This window comes from Camelus bactrianus, chromosome X (assembly GCF_048773025.1).
Source record: "Camelus bactrianus isolate YW-2024 breed Bactrian camel chromosome X, ASM4877302v1, whole genome shotgun sequence".
Lineage (NCBI taxonomy): Eukaryota > Metazoa > Chordata > Mammalia > Artiodactyla > Camelidae > Camelus > Camelus bactrianus.
Window position 1 is genome coordinate 44,285,034 of NC_133575.1, and position 27,602 is coordinate 44,312,635.

Here is a 27,602-nt window from a genome sequence, read left to right on the forward strand (position 1 = left end):
CAGCCTACCCAATTATAACACCCCCAACTCAAAGAAGTCACTGTCCAGTCATTTACAGTAATAATTTTGTTGCTTTTCTTTATAGTTTTACCACCTGAAAATGGGTCGCTAAATAATACAATTCTGTTTTTCTGTTGTGAACTTTATATAAATAGAATCATATAGTATTTATTTCTTTGGTGTGACTTCTTTCACTTAATGGAGAAACTTTATTTATCCGTGATGTGAGATATCTGTATTTTGTTTGTTTTAATTGCCATCAATAACCCATTGTATAAATACACCTTAATTTACTTTCCATTCTATTGCTGATGAACATTTTGATTACTCACAACTTTTGGCTGTTATGAATAAGGATGCTGTGACGTTTGTGCACATCCAGCCTAGTGTATCTAAGCATACCTTTCTGTAGGGTATATAATTAGAAGTGAATGTTGGGTCTGAAAAAATATCTTCAAATTTAGTACAATGAAAAACAATGGAAATGAATTTTTCATTGGTTGTGCTAGTTTAACTAGTTTTAAAAATAATTTCTTAATTTCCGAAGGTAAATACCATCTAGTATTACATATTTCACATGGAAACAAGAAGACAGTCTGACAAATTTTTCAAAATAAAGGTTAAAGTATTAATGCTTAAAAGAGATGAATGAATACTGGTATTTTTTTTTCTGATGAAAATACACATTTTTTCATAAAAGTAGTAAGAATGCATCAACCACATTTATCTGAATTCTTAATCAAGCAATAGTGCTGACAGAAATAGATCCTGTAAAGATTATAATGCTTAGATTTTCATTGTATGGAATTCACATTTCTCTCATAATATTACAAAGTTTGAAAATTTTGCTCAACATGCAATTAAACAACCATTGTATGGGCTTATTAAAGAATTTTCTCTTAAAATGTAACTCCCACTTTGATATTTATAAAATTTTGATGATGAGAAGTAGCCGTACACTGAAAATAGTAAATCAAATCAGTACTTTCTCTGACCTAAGAACTACTGACTGGTTCTCCTGAAATGAAAAAAAAAAAAATCCATATGTTTTGATTTACTGCAAAACAAAATCCCTTTTCTTAAGTTATATGGAACTTTTGGAACCAGTATATGAGAGTTTTTTTTAAAAAGTATGTCATGATACTCAAGATGCCACTGAGAACAAGATAGAGTTCATCTCTGCTGTCACACAGTTTAGCATCTAAAGGGAAAGTGTAAAGAATCTGAGAAGTTTTGCCAGAGGAAAAAGTCACATTAAAATGGGCACTTGAGCAAGTAAGGCCTCAAGGCCGAATGAGGCATGATGGAGAGGGAAAGACGAGGTGAGTTCTAGGGGAAAAAACAAAAGCCCCAAAATAAGAAAGAAACTATATAGAAGGATCAGAAATTAATGCAAGGGTCTTTGAATTCAATCAGACATAGGATGAAACTTCAGGTTGTCCAATTAATAGCTGTATGACTTTGGTTAGGTAAGTTACCCTTTCTACTTCTTACTATAAAGTATAGATAAAATTTTTGCAAGGATCAGCTAAGATAATGTGTATAAAGCACACATAAAAATTCCTCTGCAAAGTAGGTAGCAACTTTTAGAGCAGAATCAAACATAGGAGTTGGGTTAGAGTTCATATGAAGCAAGAATATGGAGAGATAAGCAATTTCAGTCATCAGGAGTGTTTGGGCCACAGTAAATAATTCAGGCCTTATGCTGAGAACAATGGGGAGGGACCCCAACAGATCTATGTTTCAGAAAGGAGGTTCAGGTTGTAGTAGAAATGGTTGAAAGGGGAAAAGAGGCAGGAGAACAAGTGAGGACCTGACCAAGGTTAGTGGCAGTGGAGATGATGGGAACTGGGTGTATTTAAAAGATATTTAAGTGCAGGATATCCATTTCTGGCAGTATTGAAGACAAGAGAACTAAAACTCTTTCTCTACATACCTGAAGAATAATTAACTTTGTGTGTGTATCTGTCTACCTAAAATAAATAAAAAACCTTAATAAATAAGTTTGTTTTCAAGTAAGAAAAGGAAATGCAAATGCTCTGGGGCCAGAAATGAAGCATGAACATGAGTCCAGGGAAGTTATTAAGCACTGGGGTAACTGCTGCCCTGGGTGTATCTACTGATCTTGAGTAGCCTAGAGCTTAAGTTTTTATGACTGGAACATATGAGGGAGGAGAGATAGTCTTGCTCTAAACACACCAACCTCTGTATGGATACTGGATTCATAAAGACCTAGTATAAGAAAGAGATAATATAGAAAACAACTATGCAAAATTAGTATCAGACAAGTAGGTTTTTTTCTTTTAATTTTTAAACTTTTTTTTATTACAGTTTGACTGCACATGCACATTATATTGTATGTAAATACATATATACAGTATACTGCACTTTTTTAGTTTACATATATGTACTAATTATTATTTCTAAGAACAGATTAGATCTTTAGCTTTTTAAACTTAAATAGTTATCAAAATAATAAAGCCAACTACAAAATAAGAAGAATCAACAGAATGGCGGTAATTCAATCATAAAGAACCATCAGATGTGCTTACACATATTCAATAAATCAAAATAATAATTAGTTCATTTTTGTCCTTATTATTGTTATAATTTATTCAATTCCTCATATAAATAATGTCATATGGCATTTTTCTTTCTCTTTCTGGCCCACTTCACTTAGAATGACAATCTTCAGGTCCATCCATATTACTGCAAATGGCATTATTTTATTCTTTTATATGGTTGGGTAGTTTTCCATTGTATATATGTACCACATCTCATTGTTTTATTTCTTAGATTCCACATAAAAGTGAAAGCATACAATGTTTGTCTTTCTCTGTATGACTTATATCAGTAAGCATGATACCCTCAAGGTCCATCTATTTTGCTGCAAATTGCAAAATCCCATACTTTATCAAAGCTGAGTAATTTTCCATTGTGTGTGTGTGTGTGTGTGTGTGTGTGTGTGTACCACTTCTTCATCCATTCATTTGTTGTTTGACACTTAGAGGTTGCTTCCATTTGTTGGCTATTGTAAATAATGGTGCTATGGACATTGGAGTGCAGGTACCTTTTGAATTAGTGTTATCATTTTTTTTCCAGATATATATCCAGGAGTGGAATTGCTGGATCATATAGTAATTCTTTTTTCAGATTTTTTGAGGAATCTTCATACTGGTTTCCATAGTGGCTGCTCCAATTTACATACCCACCAATAGTGTGCAAGGGTTTCCTTTTATTCATGTCCTTGCCAACATTAGTTATTCGTTGCTTTTTTGAAAATAGCCACTATGACAGGTGTGAGAAGATACTTCATTGTGGTTTTGATTTGTATTTCCCTGGTGATTCGTTGATGTTAAGCATGTTTTCATGGGCCTGTTGGCCATCAGTGTGTCTTCTTTAGAAAAATGCCTATTTGAGTCTTCTCATTTTTTAATTGGGTTGTTTGTTTTTCTGATACTGAGTTGTATAGGATCTTTATATAATTTGGATGTTAACCCCTAGCAGATATATCACTTGCAAATACCTTCTCCTATTCAGTTGGTTGCACTTTCATTTTGTTTCCTTATTTAAAATTTTTCAACCTAGGGGGAAAATACTTTCTCATTGGAGAAAAGAGTGTTGAGTATATGTTATAACTGTGTGTCCCTGAATTTGTGCTCTCTCCTTTTTCTTCTTTGTGAGTTTGGCCAGAGGTTTGTCGATTTTATTTACCTTTTCAAAAAACCAGCTTTTGGTTTGGTTGATTTTTTCTATGGTCTTGTTAATCTCTATTGTATTTAATTCCTCTCTGATCTTTATTATTTCCTTCCTTCTGCTGCTTTTTTGTACTTTTTGTTATTCTTTTTCTAATTCATTCAGGTGGTGGGTTAAATTTTTTATTTGAGATTTTTATTCTTTTTTGAGGAAGGCCTGTATTGCTATAAATTTCCCTCTTAGCACTGCCTTTGCTGTGTCCCATAGGTTTTGAGTGGTTGTGCTTTCATTATCATTTGTCTCAAGGTATTTTTTAATTTCAACTTTGATTTCCTCATTGACCCATTGTTTTTTCAGTAACATATTGTTTAATCTCCATGCCTTCTTTTTTTTCTCCTTTTTTTCTCTGTTGTTGATTTCCTGTTTCATGACATTGTGGTCAGTAAAGATGCTTGAGATAATTTCTATCTTCTTAAAATTGTTGAGGTTTCTTTTGTGCCCAAGTACATGATCGATCCTGGAAAATGTTCCATGTGCAATTGAAAGGAATGTATATCCTATTTTTCGGGGTGTAATGCTCTGAAAATATCCACCAAATCTAGTTTTTCTATTGTATTATTTAATTTCTCTGTTGTCTTATTTATTTTCTGTCTGGAAGATCTGTCTAGTGATGTTAATGCCGTGTTAAAATCTCCAACTATGATTGTATTCCCATCAATATCCCCCTTTATCTCTGTTAGTAATTCTTGTATGTACTTAGGTGCTCCTATATTGGGTTCATATATATTAATGAGTGTAATATCCTCATCTTGTGTCACTCCTTTAATCATTATAAAATGTCCTACTTTATCTTTCTTTATGGCCTTTGTTTTAAAGTCTGTTTTGTCTGAAATCAGTGCTGCAGTGCCTGCTTTTTTGGCTTTTCCATTGGCATGGAATATCCTTTTTCATCCTTTCACTCTCAATCTATATGTGTCCTTCTCCCTAAAGTGGGTCTCTTGTATGCAGCATATTGAAGGTTCTTGCTTTCTTATCCAGTCTGCCACTCTATATCTTTTGACTGGAGCATTTAGTCCATTAACATTTACAGTAATCAATGATAGATATGTGTTTACTGCCATTTTGAACTTATTTTTACAGTTGAATTGGTATATCTTCTTTGTTCCTTTCTTTTTCCTTTTGTGGTTTGGTAATTTTCCTTTGTATTATCATGGATTTTATTTAATTTTTGTGAGTCCCTTGTAAGTTTTTGGCTTGTGTTTACCCTTTTTTGTAAATCTATTAACCCATTAGTATAACTGTTTTTATTAAACTGATAGTAACATGATCTCAAACCCATCCTACTGTTAAAAAAATTTTAAAAAGAAAGAAAAAAATATTCTATATTTCCCTGCCTCCCTCTCCCACTCTCAGTGATTTATATGTCTTCCTTTATAATTTCGTGTTTACTTTATTTGTAATTCATGAGTTATCACCTTTCCAGTTGTGAGTTTCTCATTTCTGTAGCATCCTTCTGCTTTTCTATTTAGAATAGACCTTTCAATATTTCTTTTAGCATGGGTTTAGTGTTGCTAAACTCCTGCAGCTTTTTTTTTTTTTTTGTCTGTGAAACTCTTTATTTCTCCTTCTATCCTCAAGGATAGCCTTGCTGGATAAAGGATCCTAGGCTGCATCTTTTTGTCATTCAGGGCTTTAAATATATCTTGCCACTCCCTTCTGTCCTGTAGTGTTTGTGTAGAGAAATCAGCTGAGAGCCTTATGGGGGTTCCCTTGTAACTTAATGTTTGCTTTTCTCTTGCTGCCTTTAGAATCATTTCTTTATCCTTGACTCTGGCCATCTTGATTATGATATGTCTTGGTGTGGGTCTATTTGGGTTCTTCCTGTTTCGGACCCTCTGAGCTTCCTGTACTTGGATATCTGATTCCTTCTTTAAGTTTGGGAAGTTTTCAGTCATGATTTCTTCCAAAACCTTTTCAATCCCCTTTGATCTTTCTTCTCCTTCTGGGACCCCTATTATGCAAAGATTGGGACGCTTTATATTATCCCATAGGTCCCTTATGCTATTTTCATTATTTTTTATTTGCTTATCTTGTAGCTCTTCTGAATGGGTGCTTTCTATTGTCCTGTCTTCTAGATCACTAATTCGTTCCTCTGCATTCTCTAGTCGGCTTTGTACAGCTATTAGATCATTCCTCATCTCTGTCAATGGGTTTACCCATTCTACTTGGCTCTTCTTTATAGCTTCAATTTCATTTTTGACATATTTTATATCTCTAAACACTATCTCTTTTAATTCCTTCAGCACTTTGATCACTCCTTTTTTTAAATCTTGATCTAGTAGGCTATTGATATCTATTTCATTGATATTTCTTTCAGGGGATTTCTCTTAATCTTTTAATTGGGAAAGGTTTCTCTGCTTCTTCATCTTGCTCATACCTCTCTGGCACTCTGGTTTATGGAGTATCCGTTGTCTATTTTGGTCCTTAAGTAGTTTATCTATCTAATGCCTATTTAGGAATAGAACTTAGGAAAAACAGAAAAAAATAAGAGAGAGAGAGAAAGAATTTTAAAAGAAGGGAGAAAGAAGGTTTGAAAGTAGTGTATAATGAATAATAGAAGAGCGAGTTGAAGCAGAGTATTAATCGGATTGAGACGTCCTTTTAAAACCTTTAAAAAAAAGGGGGGAAGATGAATGGATGTATTTGAAACCTGTCTCTAATCAATAACAGGACATCAAAACCCAAGAGGAATAAAATTAATTAAGAAGTAAAAATTAAGAGGGTAATAGAAAATAGAACAAGTAAAAACAGACTTAAAAAAAAAGTGGTGGTTCTCGGTGTTCTCCTGGAGTCTGTGTGCTTTTAATGTGAAGTCTTTCTATCTTTGTCCTGTTTTGGAAGCTCAGTTTGCTGTTTTCAGAGGCCCTCCGTTGGCGCCCTCTTCTGTGCTTCTCTCAGTACCTGTCGGCAAGCAGATCGCACCTCCTCCCAACACTGGGTCAGGTGCAGCTCTCCTCTGCTGTGGGCGGGCGGGTCACTGCCCCTCCCGATGCTGCAGTCAGATGTTGCAGACTGCCAGGTAGGAGGGCGGGTCGTGCCCCCTCCCAGCACCTCGATCAGGGGCTGTGTTCCTGCCCAAAAGGCAGGGGGCCGCTGTCCCTCTCCCTGCGCTGGTAGCTCCGCTACTTTGTGCGGCTGCGCGCTCCACCCTGGTCGGCGCTCTGTAGGTGAGCTCGGGGATGACCAAGGGATAGCCTTGTCCCTGCTCCGGGCCACAGCTCAGCTCCTTGTTTGTCTTTGTGGAGCAAGTTCTCTGAGGGACCAGGATGGAAGGATCTTATATGCCTTGGGCTGTAGGCAAGTCTTAGTCTGGCCTTTGAGGCTGCCTAGCCCTTTGTTGTGGATGCAGGTTTTGCCCCTGCCCCTGCCTGGATGCTAAGTTCCGGAGGTTATGGCGGCTGTGCCTGAGCCCCGCCTCTGTTCCCCCGAAAACTTTCTGTGGGTTTTCAGAGATGAGGGTATGCACCCTTCCCCCGAGAGCACATCAACCTTGCTGTTTTATGGAGGGTCCAAATTGTTCTGCCCTGTACACCCACAGCCACGTCGCGCAGCTCCTTGTAGTCACCAGGGGCTGCCTCAGTGCAGCCACCACCATCCTCTTCCCAGCTTGGGCAGCCTGGCCCTGCCCACCGCTGCCGGCCCGTGTATCAGGCTGGGTGTCGGGGGGACCCTCTGTGCCCATTTAACTTAGTTCTGTCATTCAAGGGCTGCTCCGTATAGATCCGAGCCTCGGAGGCTCCCCCTCCATCCCGCTGGCCTCTCAGTTGGAGAGGGGAGACCTAGCGAAGGAGAGCCAGTCCTCCTTTGCTGCTCCCTCCCCGTGGGACCCGTCCCGTTCTGCTTTGCCTTTTGTTCTTTCTTTTCTCCTTTTCTCCTACCAGATTTTTGGCGTCTTTATCTTTTGAAGAGTGTGATGTTCTGTGGGAGTTCTGCAGGTGCTCTGGTTGGCTGAGTGGGTCTGTGTATGTAGGTCTTGGTGCATTTGTGGGAGAGAGTGAGCTGCGAGCGCCCTTCTACTCCGCCATCTTCTCCCTGATCTGTCTTATTTTTAATGACTATTTCTAGGGTATATTTTTGCACTAAATAGTAAATTTTTGGAGACCCCTTTCTGACGCATTTTTGAGTCCAAAGAGATATTTCTATAATATCAGAATTCTCATATTTGTTTGCACCACATAAAATACCTGTTGCCAAGTAGCATAACACTATAGGCCTGTGAGGAACCAGAGTGTTTAATAACATAGAATAGGCTAAGGGTAAGTAACACAAGTTGGAAACATGAACAGTGCATCCCCTAAATAAGATAAAGCACATTTCATGCTTAGATACATGATATCCATTAATTGTTACCTGTGGAAAAAGAGTTCTGTGAAAAACAAGTTAAATTTTTTAAAGTATAAAGACTCACTTGAGATACTTGTCTATCAAGAATAGTTAAAAATCTGATATTCTAAACTCTGATATTTTTCTCATCATCAGTTTAGAGTTTTGTCTTGGGCCTAGGTTTCTCTTTCTAATCCCTGATTACCTTGGCTCAAACCTTAATCTAAAATCATTTGAATACGCAAGTTCACTTGGTATGCTATTTACAGGAAATGTGTTAACTTACTTGAGACTCAGTTGTCTCATTTACAAAATGAAGACAATAGAAACTTATCTCACATTCAGAAAAGAAGCCCTGCAAAATGTCTAACAATGAGTAACTCAATGCCTTCCAAGGAGGGCAAGACTTTCATTTTTTACACTTTGTTCACTTTTCAGTTGGTTGAATTTTGTTTTCAATTGTAGTACTTTCATGATTTTTAAGATTAAAAAAATAAGGTAAGAAACGATCATAAACAATTTCCCAGTAAAAATTATATATCAAACATGTTGACCAATTTATACTCTATCAGGAAACCTAACTGAAACTATCCTCAGGCATATCTCACAGATCTTGTGGGTTCAGTTCCAAACCACTGCAATAAGTTAAATATCACAATAAAGTCATACAAATTTTTTTAGTTCCCAGTGCATATAAAATTTATACTTACACTAAACTGTAGTCTATTAAGTGTAGAATAGCATTATGTCTAAAGATGATATAAACACCTTAATTAAAATACTTCATTGCTCAAAAATGCTAATCACTATCTGAACCTTTGGGCAACTGTAATGGTAACATCAAAGATCACTGATCACAGATCATCATAACAAATACAAGAATAATTTAAAAGTTTGAAATATTATAAGAATTACCAAAATGTGACACAGAGACATGATGTGAGCAAACAGTGTTGGACAATTTGTGCCTATAGATTTGCTTAACACAAGGTTACCAGAAAACTTCAATTTGTAAAAAATGTAGTATCTGTGAAGTACAATAAAGCAAAGTGCAGTGAAACAAGATATGCCTCTAGTGGAGAGTCCTTAAGACTCAAGAATTGGCAGCATCAGAAACCTCTGGAAATGGGAGTAGAGGTAGGACTAAGAAAAAATATTTAAATATATGCAAATGTTCCTCAAAAATTAATTGGTGAAATTAAGTCCAGAGTTGACAATCCCCTTTTATGCAATTGAAGCTTTCATTTTGCTTCATAGTTCCCTGATCTTCAATTGTCAAGAGAAGTCCCTTACAGTCAAGCAAACTCCTGAACAACAAAGACTGAAACAGATCAAAGGTCAACAGAAGGAAATAGAGGGAAAGAAATACTTAAAATACATAACTGTACTTAAAATATATAACTTTAAAGTTTAATATTTTAATAATTTCTGATAGATGACTGCATCTTAAGAACTAGATGCCTCTAAAAGACGATGAGTAGGAGCTCTTAGAAATTATATAAAAAAAGAAAAGCTAACAAATATGGAAAACTCAGTAGAAACTTTGGGAGGTAAAGTTAAAAAAATTTTAAAGCAAGTCAAAAAGAGGAAGATATGGAGGATTAGAATGAAAACAGATAAGTAGAAGTTCAGTCTAGGAAGTCAAAATGAAAGGAATTTCATAAAAAATAAAATAGTTGGGAGGAAGGTATGCATGAAATGACTGAAAGGAGTTTTCCAGAACTAAAGGGTCTCAATTTGAAGACTGAAAGGGTCCTTCAAGTACTCACCAAGATGGATGGAGACAGACTTTTACTAGGAGATCAATTGGAAATGTGACATCATCAGAATCTCTGGAACCAAGACATGACCCTGAAAATTTATCAATTTATATCTAGTCAAAATATTAATCAAATAAGGGGATAAATAAATAAATGTTTAGATATGCAAGGTCTCAAAAACTGACATATATACCCCTCTTCAGGAAGCTACAGGTGAATGGTCTTCATCACAAGAGAGCCAAAAAAAAAAAAAAAAAAAAAAGAAAACATGAAGTAGTGGGGGAAAGGATAATAATATATTAAACATGTAAACAGAACGCCCTAGGATGAAGATGGAAGGATATCCCACAATGACAATCAGGAACTATGTGTAAATTGCAAAAGTTTCAGGTTTGAGCCACCAGAAGGTTCCAAGTGATGTAAATTCTTCAATAATTGGCTTCAAGAGATGAGAGTGGTTATTTCTGGGAAAGAAGAAATAGGATAAATGGGCCTGGAGATTGCTCCTTGTCTTAAGCTACTACATGGAACTAGATGATTATTTCAATAACAAACACCTTTAATAAATAATCTTAGCCTTGAATGTTTCTTCAGTGGTTATGTGGGCATTGTGAGTGTAGTGATGCAGTTAAGTTCCTCAGCTTGGCTTCCTCTCTTCAGACTGTGATTCTGTATACATTTCTATTCAATGAAAAGTTAATAAATTAATCCTAGTATTCAGAGATGATATGAGTATTTCAGTTGAATAAAATACATTAAAGAGCTTCACGTCCTGTTTGGAAAATGTGTGTTTAAAACATAGTAGTTCTTTCCCTTACCTGTCAGGTCGAAAATTGTCTTAGAGCAGCACTTTGACCTGAGGATAGAAGTTGAATCTTGATTAGAATCTCTGTCACATTTGGGACTTGGAGACACATTGACCCTGAAATGAAAGTTCTTCATTTTTAATTGAATTATAGTTGATGTACAACATTATATAGGTACACAATATAGTGAATCAAAATTTTTAAAAGTTATGCTACATTTATAGTTATAAAATTGGCTATATTCCCAGTGTTGCATAATATATAAATGTAGCTTATTTTATACACAATATTTTGTACATTTTAATTGCCTACCTCTATATTGCCTCTGCCCCTTTCTTTCTTCCCACTGGTAAGCACTAGTTTCTTCTCTATATATGTGAGTCTGTTTCCTTTATTTTTTATTTTATTATTTTTACCATTTCACATCTAGTTTATTTCTAAAATGAAATGCATTGTCAGTGGCAACACAGATTAAATATATCGCTTTTCCATATAATTAACCTTCTTTTCTTTTTCTTAACTTTTTTTATTCAGTTACAGTCAGTTTACAATGTTGTGTCAATGTCCAATGTAGAGCACAATTTTTCAGTTATGCATGATCATACATATATTCATTGTCACTTTCTTTTTTGCTGTGAGTTACCACAAGATCTTGTATATATTTCCCTGTGGTATACTGTATAATATTGTTTATCTATTCTACATATGCCTGTCAGTATCTACAAATTTCAAACTCCCGGTCAGTCCCTTCCCACCCCTTTCCACCTTGGCAACCACAAGTTTGTATTCTGTATCTATAAGTCTGTTTCTCTTTTGTATCTATGCTCTTTCTTTTCTTTTCCTTTTTTTTTTTTTAGATTCCATATATGAGCCATCTCATATGGTATTTTTCTTTCTCTTTCTGGCTCACTTCACTTATAATGACATTCTCCAGGGCCAGTCATGTTGCTGCAAATGATGTTATGTTGTCGGGCTTTATGGCTGAATAGTATTCCATTGTATAAATATACAACCACTTCTTTATCCAGTCATCTGTTGATGGACATTTAGGCTGTTTCCATGTCTTGGCTGGGAGGTTAGATTGTTTACTTGAGATTGTTCTTCTTTTTTGAGGAAGGCCTGTATCACTATAAACTTCCCTCTTAGCACTGTGTTTGCTGCATTGCATAAATTTTGTGTGGTTGTGTTTTCATTTTCATTTGTCTTGAGGTATTTTTTCATTTCAACTTTGATTTCATCATTGGAGCATTGGTTTTTTAGTAGCATGTTGTTTAATCTCCATACTTTCCTTTTTTTCTCCTTTGTTTCTCTGTTGTTGATTTCTAGTTTCATGGCATTGTGGTCAGTGAAGATGCTTGAGATAATTTCTATCTTCTTAAAATTGTTGAGACTTCTTTTGTGCCCAAGTAAATGATCAACCCTAGGAAATGCTCCACGTGCACTTGAAAAGAATGTATATCCTATCTTTGGGGGGTGTAATGCTCAGAAAATATCCACCAAATCTAATTTTTTTATTGTATTATTTAATTTCTCTGTTGTCTTATTTATTTTCTGTCTGGAAGATCTGTCTAGTGATGTTAATGCAGTGTTAAAATCTCCAAGTATGATTGTATTCCCATCAATATCCCCCTTTATCTCTGTTAGCAATTGTTTTATTGTATTTAGATGCTCCTATATTGGGCATGCATATTTTAATGTGTGTAATATCCTCATCTTGTATTACTCCTTTAATCATTATAAAATGTCCTTTATCTTTCTTTATGGCCTTTGTTTTAAAGTCGATTTTGTCTGACATCAGTATTGCTACAACTGCTTTTTTGGCTTTTCTATTTGCATGGAATATCCTTTTCCATTCTTTCACTCTCAGTCTATGTGTGTCCTTCTCACAAAAGTGGGTCTCTTGTATGCAGCATATTGAAGGTTCTTGCTTTATTATCCAGTCTGCCACTCTATGTCTTTTATTTGGAGCATTTAGTCCACTAACATTTACTGTATTAATGATAGATGTGTCTATTGCCATTTTGATCTTATTTTTCAGTTGATTTGATATTTCCTCTTTGTTCCTTTCTTTGCCCTTTTGTGGTTTGATGATTTTCCTTTGTATCATCTTGGATTTTATTTAGTTTTTGTGACTCATAAGTTTCTGTCTTGTGGTTACCCTGTTTTGTAAGTCTATTAGCCCATTACTATAGCTGTTTGTAGTAAACAGATAGTAATATAAGCTCAAATGCATCCTACCAAGAACAAAAAATTTTAAAAAGAAAGAAAAAAATGCTCTATATTTTCTTGCTTCCCTCTCCAACTCTTAATGATTTAGATGTCTTTTTTACAATTTTGTGTTTATTTTACTTGTGATTCATGAGTTATCACCTTTCCAGTTGTGAGTTTCTCATTTCTGTAGCATCCTGGTTCTTTTCTATTTAGAGTGAACCTTTCAATATTTGTTTTAGCATGGGATTAGTGTTGCTAAACTCTTCTACTTTTTGCTTATCTGTGAAGTTCTTTATCTCTCCTTCTATTTTAAAGGATAGCTTTGCTGGATAAAGTATCCTAGGCTGCATCATTTTTTCATACAGGACTTTGAATATATCTTGCCACTCCTTTCTGGCCTGTAAAGTTTATGTAGAGAAATCAGCTGAAATCCTTATGGGTGTCCCCTTGTAACTCACTCTTTGTTTTTCTCTTGCTGCCTTTAAGATCATTACTTTATTCTGATCCTGGCCATCCATCTTGATTAAAATAGGTCTTGGTGTGGGTCTGTTTGGGTTCTTCCTGTTTGAGACCCTCTGAGCTTCCTGTACTTGGATATCTGATTCCTTCTTTAGGTTTGGGAAGTTTTCAGTCATGATTTCTTCAAATAACTTTTCAATCCCCTTTGTTCTTTCTTCCCCTTCTGGGACCCCTGTCATGCATAGATTGGCATGCTTTATATTATCCCATAAGTCCCTTATATTGTTTTCATTGGCTTTTATTTGTTTTTCTCCCAGCTGTTCTGATCGAGTCCTTTCTATTGTCCTGTCTTCTAGGTCACTTATTCATTCCTCTGCATTATCTAGCCTGCTGTCTGCAGACTTAGATCAGCTCTCATCTCAGCAAATGAGTTTACTGATGTTTCTTGGCTCTTCTTTATAGCTTCAGTTTCATATTTGACATATTTTATATCTCTAATTACTATCTCTTTTAGTTCCTTCAGTACTTTGATCACTCCTTTTTTGAAATCTTGATCTAGTAGGCCATCAATGTTTATTTCATTGATCATTCTTTCAGGGACTCTCTCTTTTTCTTTCAGTTGGGAGTGGTTCCTCTGCTTCTTCCTCTTGCTCATCTCTCTGGCACCGTGGCTTATGGAATATCAGTTATCTATTGTGGTCCTTAAGGAGTTTATTTATTTATCTATCTAAGGCATATGCAGGAATAAACTTAAAAAAGAGAGAATTTTAAAAGAAGGGAGAGAAAAAAAGTTTTGAAAACAGTGTATAATCAGTAACAGAAGAAGAAGTTGTAGCAAAATAGCAATCGAGTTGAGACATATTTTAAAAACCTTTAAAAAAGGAAGAAATAACAAAAAAAAAATTTGAAGCCTGAGTGTAATCAATAACAGGAGATCAAAACCAAGAGAAATAAAAATGAAATGAGGTGGATTTAAAAAATAGTAATAAAATATTTAAAACAAATTTTAAAGGGATTAAAACTGGAGACATATTCATTGTTTAAATATAAAAATTAAAAAGGTAATAGAAAATATAACACATAAAAAAAGAAAAACATAAAGAAAAAAAGGAGGATGTGTTCTTGTGGAGACTGTGTGTTTCTACTGATTTTACTGAAAGGTCTTTCTGTCATTGCCCTGCTACATGAACTCTGCTTGCTTCTTCCAGAGGCCCTCCATTGGCTTCTTTGGTCTGTGCTCCTCCCAGTGCAGTTCAGCAAGCAGATCACGCCCCCTCCCAACATTGTGGTCAGGTGCTGTGCTCTTACGCGTTGGGCAGACGGGTTACACCCCCTCCCGATGCCGTTGTTGTGCACTGTAGGTGGGCATTTCATGACCCCTCCCAACAGCATGATATGTGGTGTGTCACTCCCCCTTCTGTTGCTGTGGTCAGATGTTGCACTCACACAAGGTAGGTGGACCGGTTGCCTGCACTCCCAACACTGCAGTCAGTTGCTGTGCTCTTACAGGGTTGGCAGGCAGGTCATTCCCCCTCCTGATGCCATGGTCAGATGCTGTGCTCAGGTAAGGTAGGCGAGTGGTCGCTTCTCCTTCCAGCACCACAGTCAGGTTCTGTGGTCCTGCCAGGAAGTCAGGTGGCCACCTGCCCTCTTCTGTGCAGTTCACTCCCCTGCTCTGTGCAGCTGCCTGCTCCGCCTCAGGTCAGCACTATGTAGGCGGGCTTGGGGAAATTGGCAGAACAGCCCCACCCCTGATCCGTGCCAGAACTCAGCTCCTTGTTTGTCTTGGAGGCGTGAGTTCTCAGAGGTACCAGGGTAGAAGATCCTTTCTGCCTCCAGCTGTAAACAAGTCTCCATCTCACCTTTGTGGCTGCTAAGCCCTTAGTTACGGATTCAGGTTTCGACCCCACCCCTACCTGGGTGCTAAGCACCAGAGGATATGGAGGCTGTGGCTGAGCCCCACTTCTCTTCTCCTGAAAACCTTTGGCTGGTTTTCAGAGATAGGAAGTATGGCGCTCTTCCATTTAGGGCACATCAGCCATATTGTTTTACGGAGGGCCTAGGTTGTTTTGCCCTGTGTACCCTCTCATCCATGGCACACAGTACCCTGCAGTCCCCTGAGGTTGCCTCTGTGCAGCTGCCCCAGTCCTCTGCCCAGCTTGGGCAGTCTGTCCTGTCCACCACCTGCTGCTTTGCCTCTAGGGCTGGGGCTGTGGAGACCCTCTATGCCCATTTAATTCTGTTGGTCAAGGGCTGCTCCATATAGATCCGAGCCTCAGAGATTCCCCCTCCATCCTGCTAACCTCTCCGTTGGAGAGGCATAGACCCAGGGAAAGTGTGCTATTCCTCCTTTGCTGCTCCCTCCCTGTGGGACCACTCCCACACTGTTTTTCTTTTTTTCTTTTTTTTTTTTCCTTTTCTCCTATAAGATTCGTGGCATCTTTGTCTTTTGAAGAGGGTGATGTTCTGTCGGAGTTCAGCAGGTATTCTGGTTGGCTGGGTGGGTCCATGGATGTGAGATTTGGTGTATTTGTGGGAGAGGGTGAGCTATGAGGGTCTTTCTACTCTGCCATATTGGCTGATCTCTCTCCTTTTTGTTATAGTCAGTAGTTTGTTTTAGTTTTTACATTCCACATATATGTGTTATTATACAATTTTTGTCATTCTCTGTCTGAAGAAGTAATACTATCTCTATTCGTAGATGACTTTATCTTGTATCTAGAAAATCCCAGGGAATACACCCCCACACACAATTAGAACTAGTAAAGGAGTTCAACAAGGTTGCAGAAAGATCAATATACAAAAATACATTATGTTTCTATACACTATTAATGAACAACCTGAAAATTAAATTAAGAAAGCAATCCCATTTACAATAGTATAAAAAAATTAAAGTACCAAAGCATAAATTTATCAAATTAAGTACAAGACTTGTACAGTAAATAGTACAAGACATCATTGTAAGGAAGGAAGTAGGACCTAAATAAATAGAAAGAGATTCCACATTTATGAAGTTGAAGACTTAATACTGTTAAGATGGTAACATAAAATAGATCTATAGATTCAGTACAAATCTCTAGCAAAATATCTGCTGGCCATTTTACACAAATTGTTACAGTGACCCTAAAATCTACATAGAAAGAAATGTGAAAATAAATCTTGAAAAAGATTCATAATTTTTAATTTCAACACTTACCATAAACCTATAGTAATCAACACTGTGGTGCTGACATAAAGATAGACTTATAGATAAGTAGAATAGAACTGAGAGCCTGGAAATAAGCTTATACATATATGGCTAATTGACAATTTATGAAAATGCTGAAACAATTCAGTGGGAAAGATTGGTCTTTTAAACAGATGATGCTAGGACTACTGGATCCCCATGGAAAACAATGAAGTTGGAACCCTACATCACACCATGTTAAAAAGATTAAAACTGAAAATTATAAAACTCTTAGAAGAACATGTAGATGTAGATCTTCATGACCTTGGATCAGGCAACACTTTCTAAGATATGACACCAAAAACAAGAAACCAAAGGAAAAATTAGGCCAGTTAGACTTCACATAATTAAAAATGTTTATGCTTCAAAGGACACTACCAAGAAAGTGCCAGGACAGCACAAAGAATGGTATAACTTACTTGCACATCTGGTATTCAGAGTATGTAATGAATTCTTGTAACTCAGAAATACAGAAATAAAATCCAATTTAAAAATTTGCAAAAGAGTTTAATAAACATTTCTCCAAAACATAGACAGTTGACCCCTGAACACCATTGGTTTGAACTGCAAGGGGCCACTTACATGTGGATATTTTTTTCAATAGTTAACATTATAGTACTGCACAATTAATGATAGGTTGAATCTGCAGATGTAGAACCATGGATGTGGAGGACCTGTGTATACGGAAGGTGGAATGTAAGTTACATGTAGATTTTTGACTACACAGAGGTTCAGTGTCTTTAACCCCCATGTTGTTCAAGGGTCAACTGTATATACAAAGCATCAATAAATATAGGAATCGTCATTAGTCATTAAGCAAATATACATCAAACCACAGTAAATGCAACTTCACACCCATTGGGTTGACTGTTGTCCAAAAATGAAATGTTGGTGAGTATGTGGAGAAATTGGAACTCTCATTCATTGCTGTAGGGAATGTAAAGTGATACACCCATTTTGGAAAACAATTTGGTGATTCCTCAAAAAGTTAAATTCAGAATTGCCCATATGACCCAATAATTCCAGTCCTATATATATGCTCAAAATAATTGAAAACACAACCATATAAAGTCTTGTACATGAATATTCATAGCAATATTATATACGACAGTCCCTAAATGGAAATAATCCACATGCCTATCACTTGATGAATTCATAAAGAAAATGTGATGTATCCATACCACCAAATATTATCTGGCCATTAAAAGGAATGAAGTACTGATACATGTTACAACATGGATGAACCTTAAAAACATTATTCCAAGTATAAGAAGATAGTCACTAAAGGCCATATTATGTGATTCCAGTTTTATGAAATGTCTAGAATAGACAAAGTCATAGAGACAGAAAGTAACTTGTGGTTATTGAGGGGATGGTGGGGAATGAGGAATGACTGTTAATAGATATGGGGTTTCTTTTTAAATTAAAAAAAATTTAAAAAATTTTGATTTTTGTTTTGAGGTGATGGAAATATTCTGGAATTAGATACCAGTCCTGGGTTCACTACTTCATGAATATACTAAAAACCACTGAATTTTCCACTTTAAAAGGGTGAATTTTAACAATACATGAATTCCCATGGTTTTTACTTTAAAAATGGAAGAGTTGCCGGTGGATGTATCCAATGTTCCAGGTTCTTGTCCCATCCCAGAAAGAATTCAGAGACAAGACGTAGTGGTTAAGGAAGTAAAATGAGAATTTATTAAAGGATGGACAGTACACTCTCAAGGGGAGAGTGTGCAAGCTCATGTGAGCAGCTGCCCAGAGTTTCTTTGGCAAGTTGGTTACATAGGGTGTAAAAAAGAATGGGCAGAATATTCATTAGGGAGGGAAGGGTCTGGGGTTGTATTCCCTGATTTTTGTCCTAACTCCACCTTCCCAAAGGGAGGAGTGATTTTTGTACTTATTTAGTCTGGATAGGAAGTGTCATGGTGTCAGTACATGATGGATACTTCTAATTTGCAAAGCCAATTTTATTGTAATGAGGGCATAATTAGCAAAAGGTTACATTAGGACACTGGAAATCCCTGCCTTTTCTCACCTTTTCTATGTTGGTCTCTGGGCCACTTATCACCCCCAAAGGTGTGACCACTTATCAGCCCAGAGATTCCTGCTTTTGTTTCTCTGCCCAGGAACTCCTGGTGTTTACATGATGTATGGTTTCCTGCATTTGGCCTGTGACCCTCCTGTCTGACCAATTTCTGCCATTTGATCTGCATCCCTTTTTCTCTGCTCATATCTAGCTATCTGCCTGCTCTAACAGAAGTAGAGGAGAAAGTAACTGACAGAACATCATGTATTCCTAGAGATGTCACTGACTTCTGACTCCCATGTTTTCTTCAAACCGTTGCTACTTTACATAGATTTAGCACCTGGAGGAACAGTTTTCCCTACCTATCTTTTGTGTAAAAATCTCTGTCTCCTGTGTTCTGGTATCTGAGTTGGGGCTAAGGCTGTACATAAGAATCTCTGATTATTTATAAGCCTCCTGAGTATAATTCCTTTCATGACCACCTGGGCTCTATTTGACTATGTGGAATAAATCAAACCTTTATTATGTCACCTTGGATAATTTAGTTTACTTTTTTTGAACTTAATTTCCTTTAAAATATCTACTTCTTAGGATTGTGAAGACTAAATGAGACAGGGATTTTAAGAACCTAGCATGCTGTCCTGGCCTGATGGAGGCCTCAGTTAATGGTAGCTTCCTCTATTACTTATTTCCCTCCTGTAAAAAGTGCATTCATTACAGATTAGAGGTTGCTGAACTCTGTCCTGGCTTCCTACCCAGCAACAGATTGCCTCTAGAAATAAACTATGGGTGATTTGTTTTTAATCTGTGTCCCCTACTGTGCCTCTTCTAATACTTGGCATGCTGTAGGTGCTCAGTGAGTTTGGATTTCCTATGTGACAACACAAGCCTTTTTACCTGGATTCCCCAATATGGTGCTGAGACGATTGCAGAATGTCAGCTTTAGCCAGTGACAAACTAGCTATGTTAAAGGTGATTCTTTGGAGGCTTTGTGATTTCTACTTTTGCTGAGAGGCATAAAGCTTCATCAAATTTCAGACTTGAGGAGAGTAATAGCTGAGTTCTCAATCTCTCATAAAGCTTTTCAACTCTTGATTTTCAGCTAAACCTTCCAGGATTTTTTTCCTCATCTTTAACATCATTTTTTAATATGCAGTACAGAAATTCTTAAACAATATCAAATAACTCATCATTCACAGAGGCAGTCTTAGGTTCCAGTTGCCTTGGAAATGTTTTACTCATTATTAAGCTGTCTAAATGCTTTGTAGATTAACCTTTAAAATGCATAGTACTGTTCACTATTGTGTTCCTTCTTCCTTAAAAAAAAAAAAAAAGTAGTTAATGCTTGTGAAAAAGTAACCAGAATATAGATGCATTGTAAGTGCTATTCTCTGAGCAGCAGCTCCCAGAGCCTTTAGCTGTACCAATAGGAACTGCCCTTTGTGTAGGTGGAATTTTTCGAGGTTATATTTGAGGAAGTCGAATCTGCTGAGACCAATGCAAAAGCAAATTCCCTCTTCCTTTTTTCCCCCTCAGGAACTAGAGCGATTGGCTACATGAAACCTGACACTGTGTGGTTCATTCTCATTTCTGAGCAGACTGAATTAAAACTGTAGACATCTAAAACTGTGCCTTCTCTCCCACATCTAGGAGCGGAAAAAGAAATTTGAAAAAGATGGCGAGAGATTTTATTCCTTGCTGGATCGGCACTTACATCTGTCTTCTAAAAAGAAAGAATCTCAATTGCAAGAGGTATGTTCAGAAAGCCTGTCCCTACCTTCCATTGCAAGTTATGCCTTGGTAACAGTGGCAAATTTCTGTTATAAAGCTTGCCTCCTACCCTGCCTCAGCAGGGAACCATGTATAATAGTAGTGCCTGCAAATAAAACCATGGCCAGGGACTCAGGACCCTTGAGTTCACAAGCCAGGTCCTCCACAAACTCACAGTGTGACTTTGGATATGATATTTCTTGGCCTCAATTTCCTAATCTATTAAAGGAAGAATGATACTTGATAAAAGAAATTTTCACATATTGAGGTATGGAGAAGTCATTCTGGCTTATACATGAGTTAACTTGAGTTTTATGCTAATTAAAATAGCCTGTTTATGGCCTATCAAACATACATTGTAAATCTGCTTTAATTATTAAAGAAGAGGGCACATTGACCAGAAGTAAAGAATGTCCATGTTAAAAATAAAGATTAAATGCCCCTCTTCCTGGAATGCCAGTGCTGGTCCTCCTTTGATGATGACTCCTTCCCAGATGCCAATGCCATATTGTACACGCTATACATGTACATGCCAGTCTGTGCTTTTCTGTTTTTTGTTTTTTAAAACGTTGAAGAAAGGTATCCCTGACTTATTTAACATTCTTTGCTCTGACAAGATATAAAACTCTGATGAAAACCCTGCTTCTCCAGAGCAATTTCTAAGAGTAATCTGGGAAGTAGGCTTCAAGGCTAGTCCTCAGTTTTGCTCACATAAAATTCTTTTCTATTCTTATTATTGATTATTATTTTCATTGACATACTCAAAGATCTCTAGAGTCCCTTTTGAGTCCTAAGTTCCTGATTCCAGATTCCATATGAGATAGAATTAAATCAGTGTTGTATTTGATAGATCAGAGATAGATCTACTTTTTCCCCTGAGGTTTTCCAACATTAGCCTTTTATTATTTATTTATTTATTTATTTATTTATTTATTTATTTATTTATTTATTTTGGTGCTGCACTGGAAGTACAGCTTACATGGCACTTTCAGCAACTTCATTTCAAATAAGCCACTATTCAGTGAGTGCCTACTACATTCCAAGCACTATGCTGCATGCAACAGGACTATAAAGACAGTAAGACATGATTCCTGCTCTTCTGCAGCTTATAGTTGGGATACTAAAACAAGAATACACATGACTCTTATACAAGTAGAATTTTTTGCATGATGTAATGTGTATGTGGTGTCCTTGTAGGGATAAGAAAGTATTTGAAGAATAAAAAACTTACATCTACATCTGGAGAATTGCCTTTGTGGAAGAATATTGCCCTTCCAAAGTTGAGATGGCCATACAATAATAAGTAAAATATTTGACTGATAGAAATGGAGAAATGGAACTTCCAAGTGGAAGGCAGTATCCCCAAGGATGGAAAACAACGTTTGGCAAGTGGTTTGAATAAAATTTGCATTACTATTGGAGAATAGTGAAAGACAAGAAAGGATCAGGGAAGTTGTGGCTATATTGTGGAGTAATAGACTCGGGAACTGTGTTGAAATCTGTTGGCCCTGGAAGTACCATTGAAGGCCTTTTGTTGTGCAAGAAATATGAATAAATTCTATTTTAGGAATCTTAAACTGGCAGAAGTTGTAGGATAAATTAGATCTGTGAGAGACTGGAAGCAGGAAAAACAGTTTGGGAAACTATTGCAATGATCTAAGGGAGAAGCTCTGAGACAGAAAAGTGGCACTGGGAAGGGAAAAAAATAATTAACTGATTAAGATTTTTTAAATGGAAGAATGGATCTATGTGTCGGATAAAATATCTAGTAAAAGACGGAGATATTGAAGATTCAGTTATGAAGAGATGCACAAGTTGAATAAAGTCATAGAAACGATCTATAAGGGCTCTTAGAAATCTTATTTTCCAAGATCACAAAGACTGTGGCAAGCTGAAGCTCATCTTCTGACACCTGATATAGTGAGTATCCATCACATAATGTGAAGTACATGAAGGTGATAAGTTAAGTGCCTCAATGGTAGATGGAGTTAGTTTTGAAAAGGTGAAAAACTACGTCTCTTCCACAAACTGGAATGAAGTATTAGTCTGGCGTCTTTTGCCATTTTCCTTTTGCAGAATTTTGCTTTCTTCCTTTTTCTTCTATCCTGTACCAGCAGGCTTCCTATGCATAAAAGAGTTAACATGGACCCAAGACTCTTATGCTTAGAAAAGTCAGCTTACAAGATTAGCTCTTGGCTGGTATCTTGGAATTTTGCTTGTAAACAAGTCCCTACACTAATATATAAGTTTCCCTAGAGGAGGCCAAGATGGTGGAGTATAAGGATGCTTGTAGTTCATCCTTTCCCACAAATACACCAAGACTCACATCCATCGACCCACTCAGCCAACCAGAGCACCTGCAGAACTCTGACAGAACATTGTCCTCTTCAAAAGACAGAGATGCCAAAAATCTGATAGGAGAAAAGGAAAAAAGAAAGAAGAAAAGGCAAAACAGTGCGGGATGGGTCCCATGGGGAGGGAGCAGCAAAGAAGGACTGGCACTTATACGCTGGGTCTCCCCTCTCCATCCTAGAAGCCAGTGGGACAGAGGGGAAAACTCTGAGGCTCAGATCTGTACAGAGCAGCCCTTGACCGACAGAACTAAGTTAAACAGGCACAGAGGGTTGCCGTGACACCCAGACTGACACGCAGGCCAGCAGCTGAGGGCTGGACCAGGCTGCCTGAGCTGAGCGGAGGACAGGAACAGCTGCACTGAGGCAGCCCTGGGTGACTGCAGGGAGCTGTGCGCCATTGGTGTGGGTGCACAGGGCAGAACAACCTGGGCCCTCCATAAAACAACATGGCTGATGTACCCTGGGGGGAAGGGTGCATACCCCATCTCTGAAAACCCACAGAAAGTTTTTGGGTGAAGAGAAGCAGGGCTCAGGCACAGCTGACATAGCCTCCTGGGCTAAGCACCCAGGCGGGGGCAGGGGTGGGGGGCAAAACCTGCATCCCCACCTAAAGACTTAGCAGCCTCAAAGGCCAGATGGAGACATGTCTACACCCTGAGGCAGATAGGATCCTTCCGTCCTGATCTGTCAGAGAACTTCCTCCCCTAGGACAAACAAGGAGCTGGGTTTTGGCCCAGAGCAGGGATGGGGCTGTTTCTTGGTCTTCCCCAAGCCCGCCTACGGAGCGCACAGTGGCACAGAGTTGCGGAGCGACCAGTGCCAGGAGAAGGCAGGCGGCCCCCTGCCTTCCCGCCAGGAACACAGCCCCTGACCAAGGTGCTGGGAGGGGACGTGACCTGCCCTCCTACCTGGCCAGTCTGCAACATCTGACTGCAAAATCGGGAGGGGCAGTGACCCGCCCACCCACAGCAAAGGAGAGCTGCACCTGACCCAGTGTTGGGAGGGGATGCGTTCTGCTTGCCGACAGGCACTGGGAGCAGCACACATGAACGCACCAATGGAGGGCCCCTGGAAAAAGCAAGCTGAGCTTCCAAAACATGGTGAAGACAGAAAGACTTCACATTAAAAGCACACAGTCTCCAGGAGAACACCCCTCCTTTTTTAAAAAAATCTGTTCTTACCTGTTCTATTTTCTATTACTCCTTCAATTTTTTACTTCTTAAACAATTATATATACTCCCAGTTTTAATCCCTTTTAAATTTTTAAACAATATTTTTATTATTATTATTTTAAAAAATCCATGTCATTTCATTTTTATTTCTCTTGGTTTTCATGTCCTGTTATTGATTATACGCAGGTTTCAAATGCATTTTTCCCCTCTTTTCTCCTTTTTTAAACGTTTTTAAAAGACGTCTCAACCCGATTGCTCTTCTGCTTCAAATTGCTCTTCTATTATTCATTATACACTGTTTTCAAACCTTTTTTCCCCCCTTCTTTTAAATTATCTTTCTCTCTCTATTTTAAGTGTTATTCCTACATAGGCATTAGATAGATAAATAAATAAACTCCTTAAGGGCCACAATAGATAACTGATACTCCATAAACCACAGTGCCAGAGAGATATGAGCAAGATGAAGAAGCAGAGAAACCATCCTCAATTAAAACAACAAGAGAAATCCCCTGAAAGAATAATCAATGAAATAGACATTGATAGCCTACTAGATCAAGATTTCAAAAAAAGAGTGATCAAAGTACTGAAGGAACTAAAAGCGATAGTGTTTAGAGATACAAAATATGTGAAAAATGAAATTGAAGCTATAAAGAAGTGCCAAGTAGAATTGGTAAACTCACTGACTGAGATGAGAAATGATCTAAAGGCTGTTCAAAGCAGACTAGATAATTTAGAGGAAAGAATTAGAGACCAAGAAGACAGGACAACAGAAAGCACCCAATCAGAACAGCTACAAGATAAACAAATAAAAACAAATGAAAATAGCATAAGGGACCTATGGGATAATATAAAGCATGCCAATCTTTGCATAATAGGGGTCCCAGAAGGTGAAGAAAGAACAAAGGGGATTGAAAAGGCATTGGAAGAAATCATGACTGAAAACTTCCCAAACTTAAAGAGGGAATCAGATATTCAACTACAGGAAGCTCAGGGGTTCCCAAACATGAAGAACCCAAACAGACCCACACCAAGACATAACATAATCAAGATGGACAGGGTCAAGGACAAAGAAATGATCCTAAAGGCAGCAAGAGAATAACAAAGAGTGAGTTACAAGGGAACTCCCATAAGGCTCTGAGCTGATTTCTCTACACAAACACTACAGGCCAGAAGGGAGTGGCAAGATATCAAAGTCCTGAATGGCAAAAAGATGCAGCCTAGGATACTTTATCCAGCAAGGCTATCCTTTAGGATAGAAGGAGACATAAAGAATTTCACAGACAAGAAAAAGCTACAAGAGTTTAGCAACACTAAACCCATGCTAAAAGAAATATTGAAAGGTCTAATCTAAATAGAAAAGCAGCAGGATGCTACAGAAATGAGAAACTCAAAACTGGAAAGGTGATAACTCATGAATTACAAATAAACAAGAACTGTAAAAGAAGACATCTAAATCATTGGGAGAGGGAGGCAGGAAAATATACGAATTTTCTTCTTTTTTAAATTTTTTTGTTCTCATTAGGATGGGTTTGAGATCATGTTATTATCAGTTTTTTTTTTGTTATCAAAATTTTATTCCTGTCAACTAGGTACATAAATATTTTTTTAAATTTTTATTGATTTATACTCATTTTACAATGTTGTGTCAAATTCCAGGGTTCAGCACAATTTTTCAGTCATTCATGGACATATACACACTCATTGTCGCATTTTTTTCTCTGTGAGTTATAACATTTTGTGTATATTTCCCCGTGATATACAGTGTAATCTTGTTTATCTATTCTACAACTTTGAGAATACAGACTTGTGGTTGCCAGGGGGGTGGAGGGTGGGAAGGGATAGACTGGGATTTTGAAATACTATCAGTTTAATAAAAACAGTTATACTAATGGGCTAATAGACTTACAAAAAAAGGGTAACCACAAGACAATAACTTACAAAGGAGTCACAAAAACTAAATAAAATCTGTGATAATACAAAGGAAATTTACCAAACCACAAAAGGAAGAAGAAAGGAACAAAGAGGAAATACCAAATCAACTGCAAAAATAAGTTCAAAATGTCAATAAACACACATCTATCATTAATTACTGTAAATGTTAATGGACTAAATGCTCCAGTCAAAAGATATAGAGTGGCAGACTGGATAAGAAAGCAAGAACCTTCAATATGCTGCATACAAGAGACCCACTTTAGGGAGAAGGACACATATAGATTGAGAGTAAAAGGATGGAAAAGGATATTCCATGCAAATGGGAAATCCAAAAAAGCAGGTGTTGCAGTAGTGATTTCAGACAAAACAGACTTTAAAACAAAGGCCATAAAGAAAGATAAAGTAGGACATTTTATAATGATTAAAGGAGTGATACAAGATGAGGATATTACACTTGTTATATATGCACCCAATATAGGAGCACCTAAATACATAAAACAATTACTAACAGAGATACAGGGGGATAATGATGGGAATACAATCATAGTTGGAGATTTTAAAACCACATTAACATCACTAGACAGATCTTCCAGACAGATAATAAGTAAGGCAACAGAGAAATTAAATGATACAATAGAAAATTAGATTTGGTGGATATTTTCAGGGCATTACACCCCCCAAAAACAGGATATACATTCTTTTCAAGTGCACATGGAACATTTTCTAGGATTGATCATGTACTTGGGCACCAAAGAAGCCTCAACAATTTTAAGAAGATACAAGTTATCTCAAGCATCTTTACTGACCACAATGCCATGAAACTAGAAATAAACTACAGAGAAACAAAGGAGAAAAAAAGGAAAGCATGGAATTAAACATTGTGCTATTAAAAAACCAATGGGTCAATGAGGAAATCAAAGCTTAAATTAAACAAATAATTTGAGACAAGTGAAAATGAAAGCACAACCACACAAAATTTATGGAACACAGGAAAGGCAGTGCTAAGAGGGAAGTTTATAGCGATATAGGCCTTCCTAAAAAAAGAACAATCTCAAATAAATAATTTAACCCACAAGCTGAATGAACTAGAAAAAGAACAAAAATCCCCAGAAGGCAGTAGAAGGAAGGGCATTATAAAGATTAGGGTTGAAAAAAATAAAATACACGTTAAAAGGACAATAGAAAAATCAATCAACCCAAAAACTGGTTTTTTGAAAAAGTAAATAAAATCGACAAACTTCTGGCCAAACTCACAAAGAAGGAAAAAGAGAGAGCAGAAGTTAGCAAAATAAGAAAGGATAATGGAGAAACTACAAGAAATAAAATAGAAATACAAAATGTCATATGAGAATATTATGAAAAACTATATGGAACCAAAGTGGATAACCTAGGGGAGATAGACAAATTTCTGGAAACATAGTGTCCACCAAGACTGAATCAAGAAGAAACTGACCACTTCAACAAACCGATCAGTAGAAATGAAATTGAAATAGCAATACAAAGCCTCCCTACAAATAAAAGTCCAGGACTGGACGGCTTCACCAGGGAATTCTACCAAATATACAAAGAAGAACTCATACCAGTCCTTCTCAAAGTCTTCCAGAAGATTGAAAAGGAGGGAATACTCCCAAACTCATTTTATGAAGCCACCATCACCCTGATAACAAAACCAGGCAAAGACACTACCAAAAAAGAGAATTCTAGGCCAATATCACTGATGAACATAGATGCCAAAATCCTCACCAAAATGTCAGCAAATAGAATCCAACAGCACATAAAAAAGATTATACATCATAACCAA

At 37.2% G+C, this 27,602-nt stretch overlaps 1 protein-coding gene across 3 annotated transcripts in view; it reads left to right on the plus strand.

Moving 5' to 3' along the window:
• Positions 1 to 27,602, plus strand: part of OPHN1 (oligophrenin 1) — a 586,519-nt gene that overhangs the window by 292,140 nt on the left and 266,777 nt on the right. For all 3 annotated transcript variants that reach the window (XM_010973648.3, XM_010973647.3, XM_045509198.2), the window contains exon 6: positions 20,224 to 20,325. In XM_010973648.3, the coding sequence (XP_010971950.1) occupies positions 20,224 to 20,325 (102 nt within the window). The remainder of the gene's footprint in view (positions 1 to 20,223; positions 20,326 to 27,602) is intronic.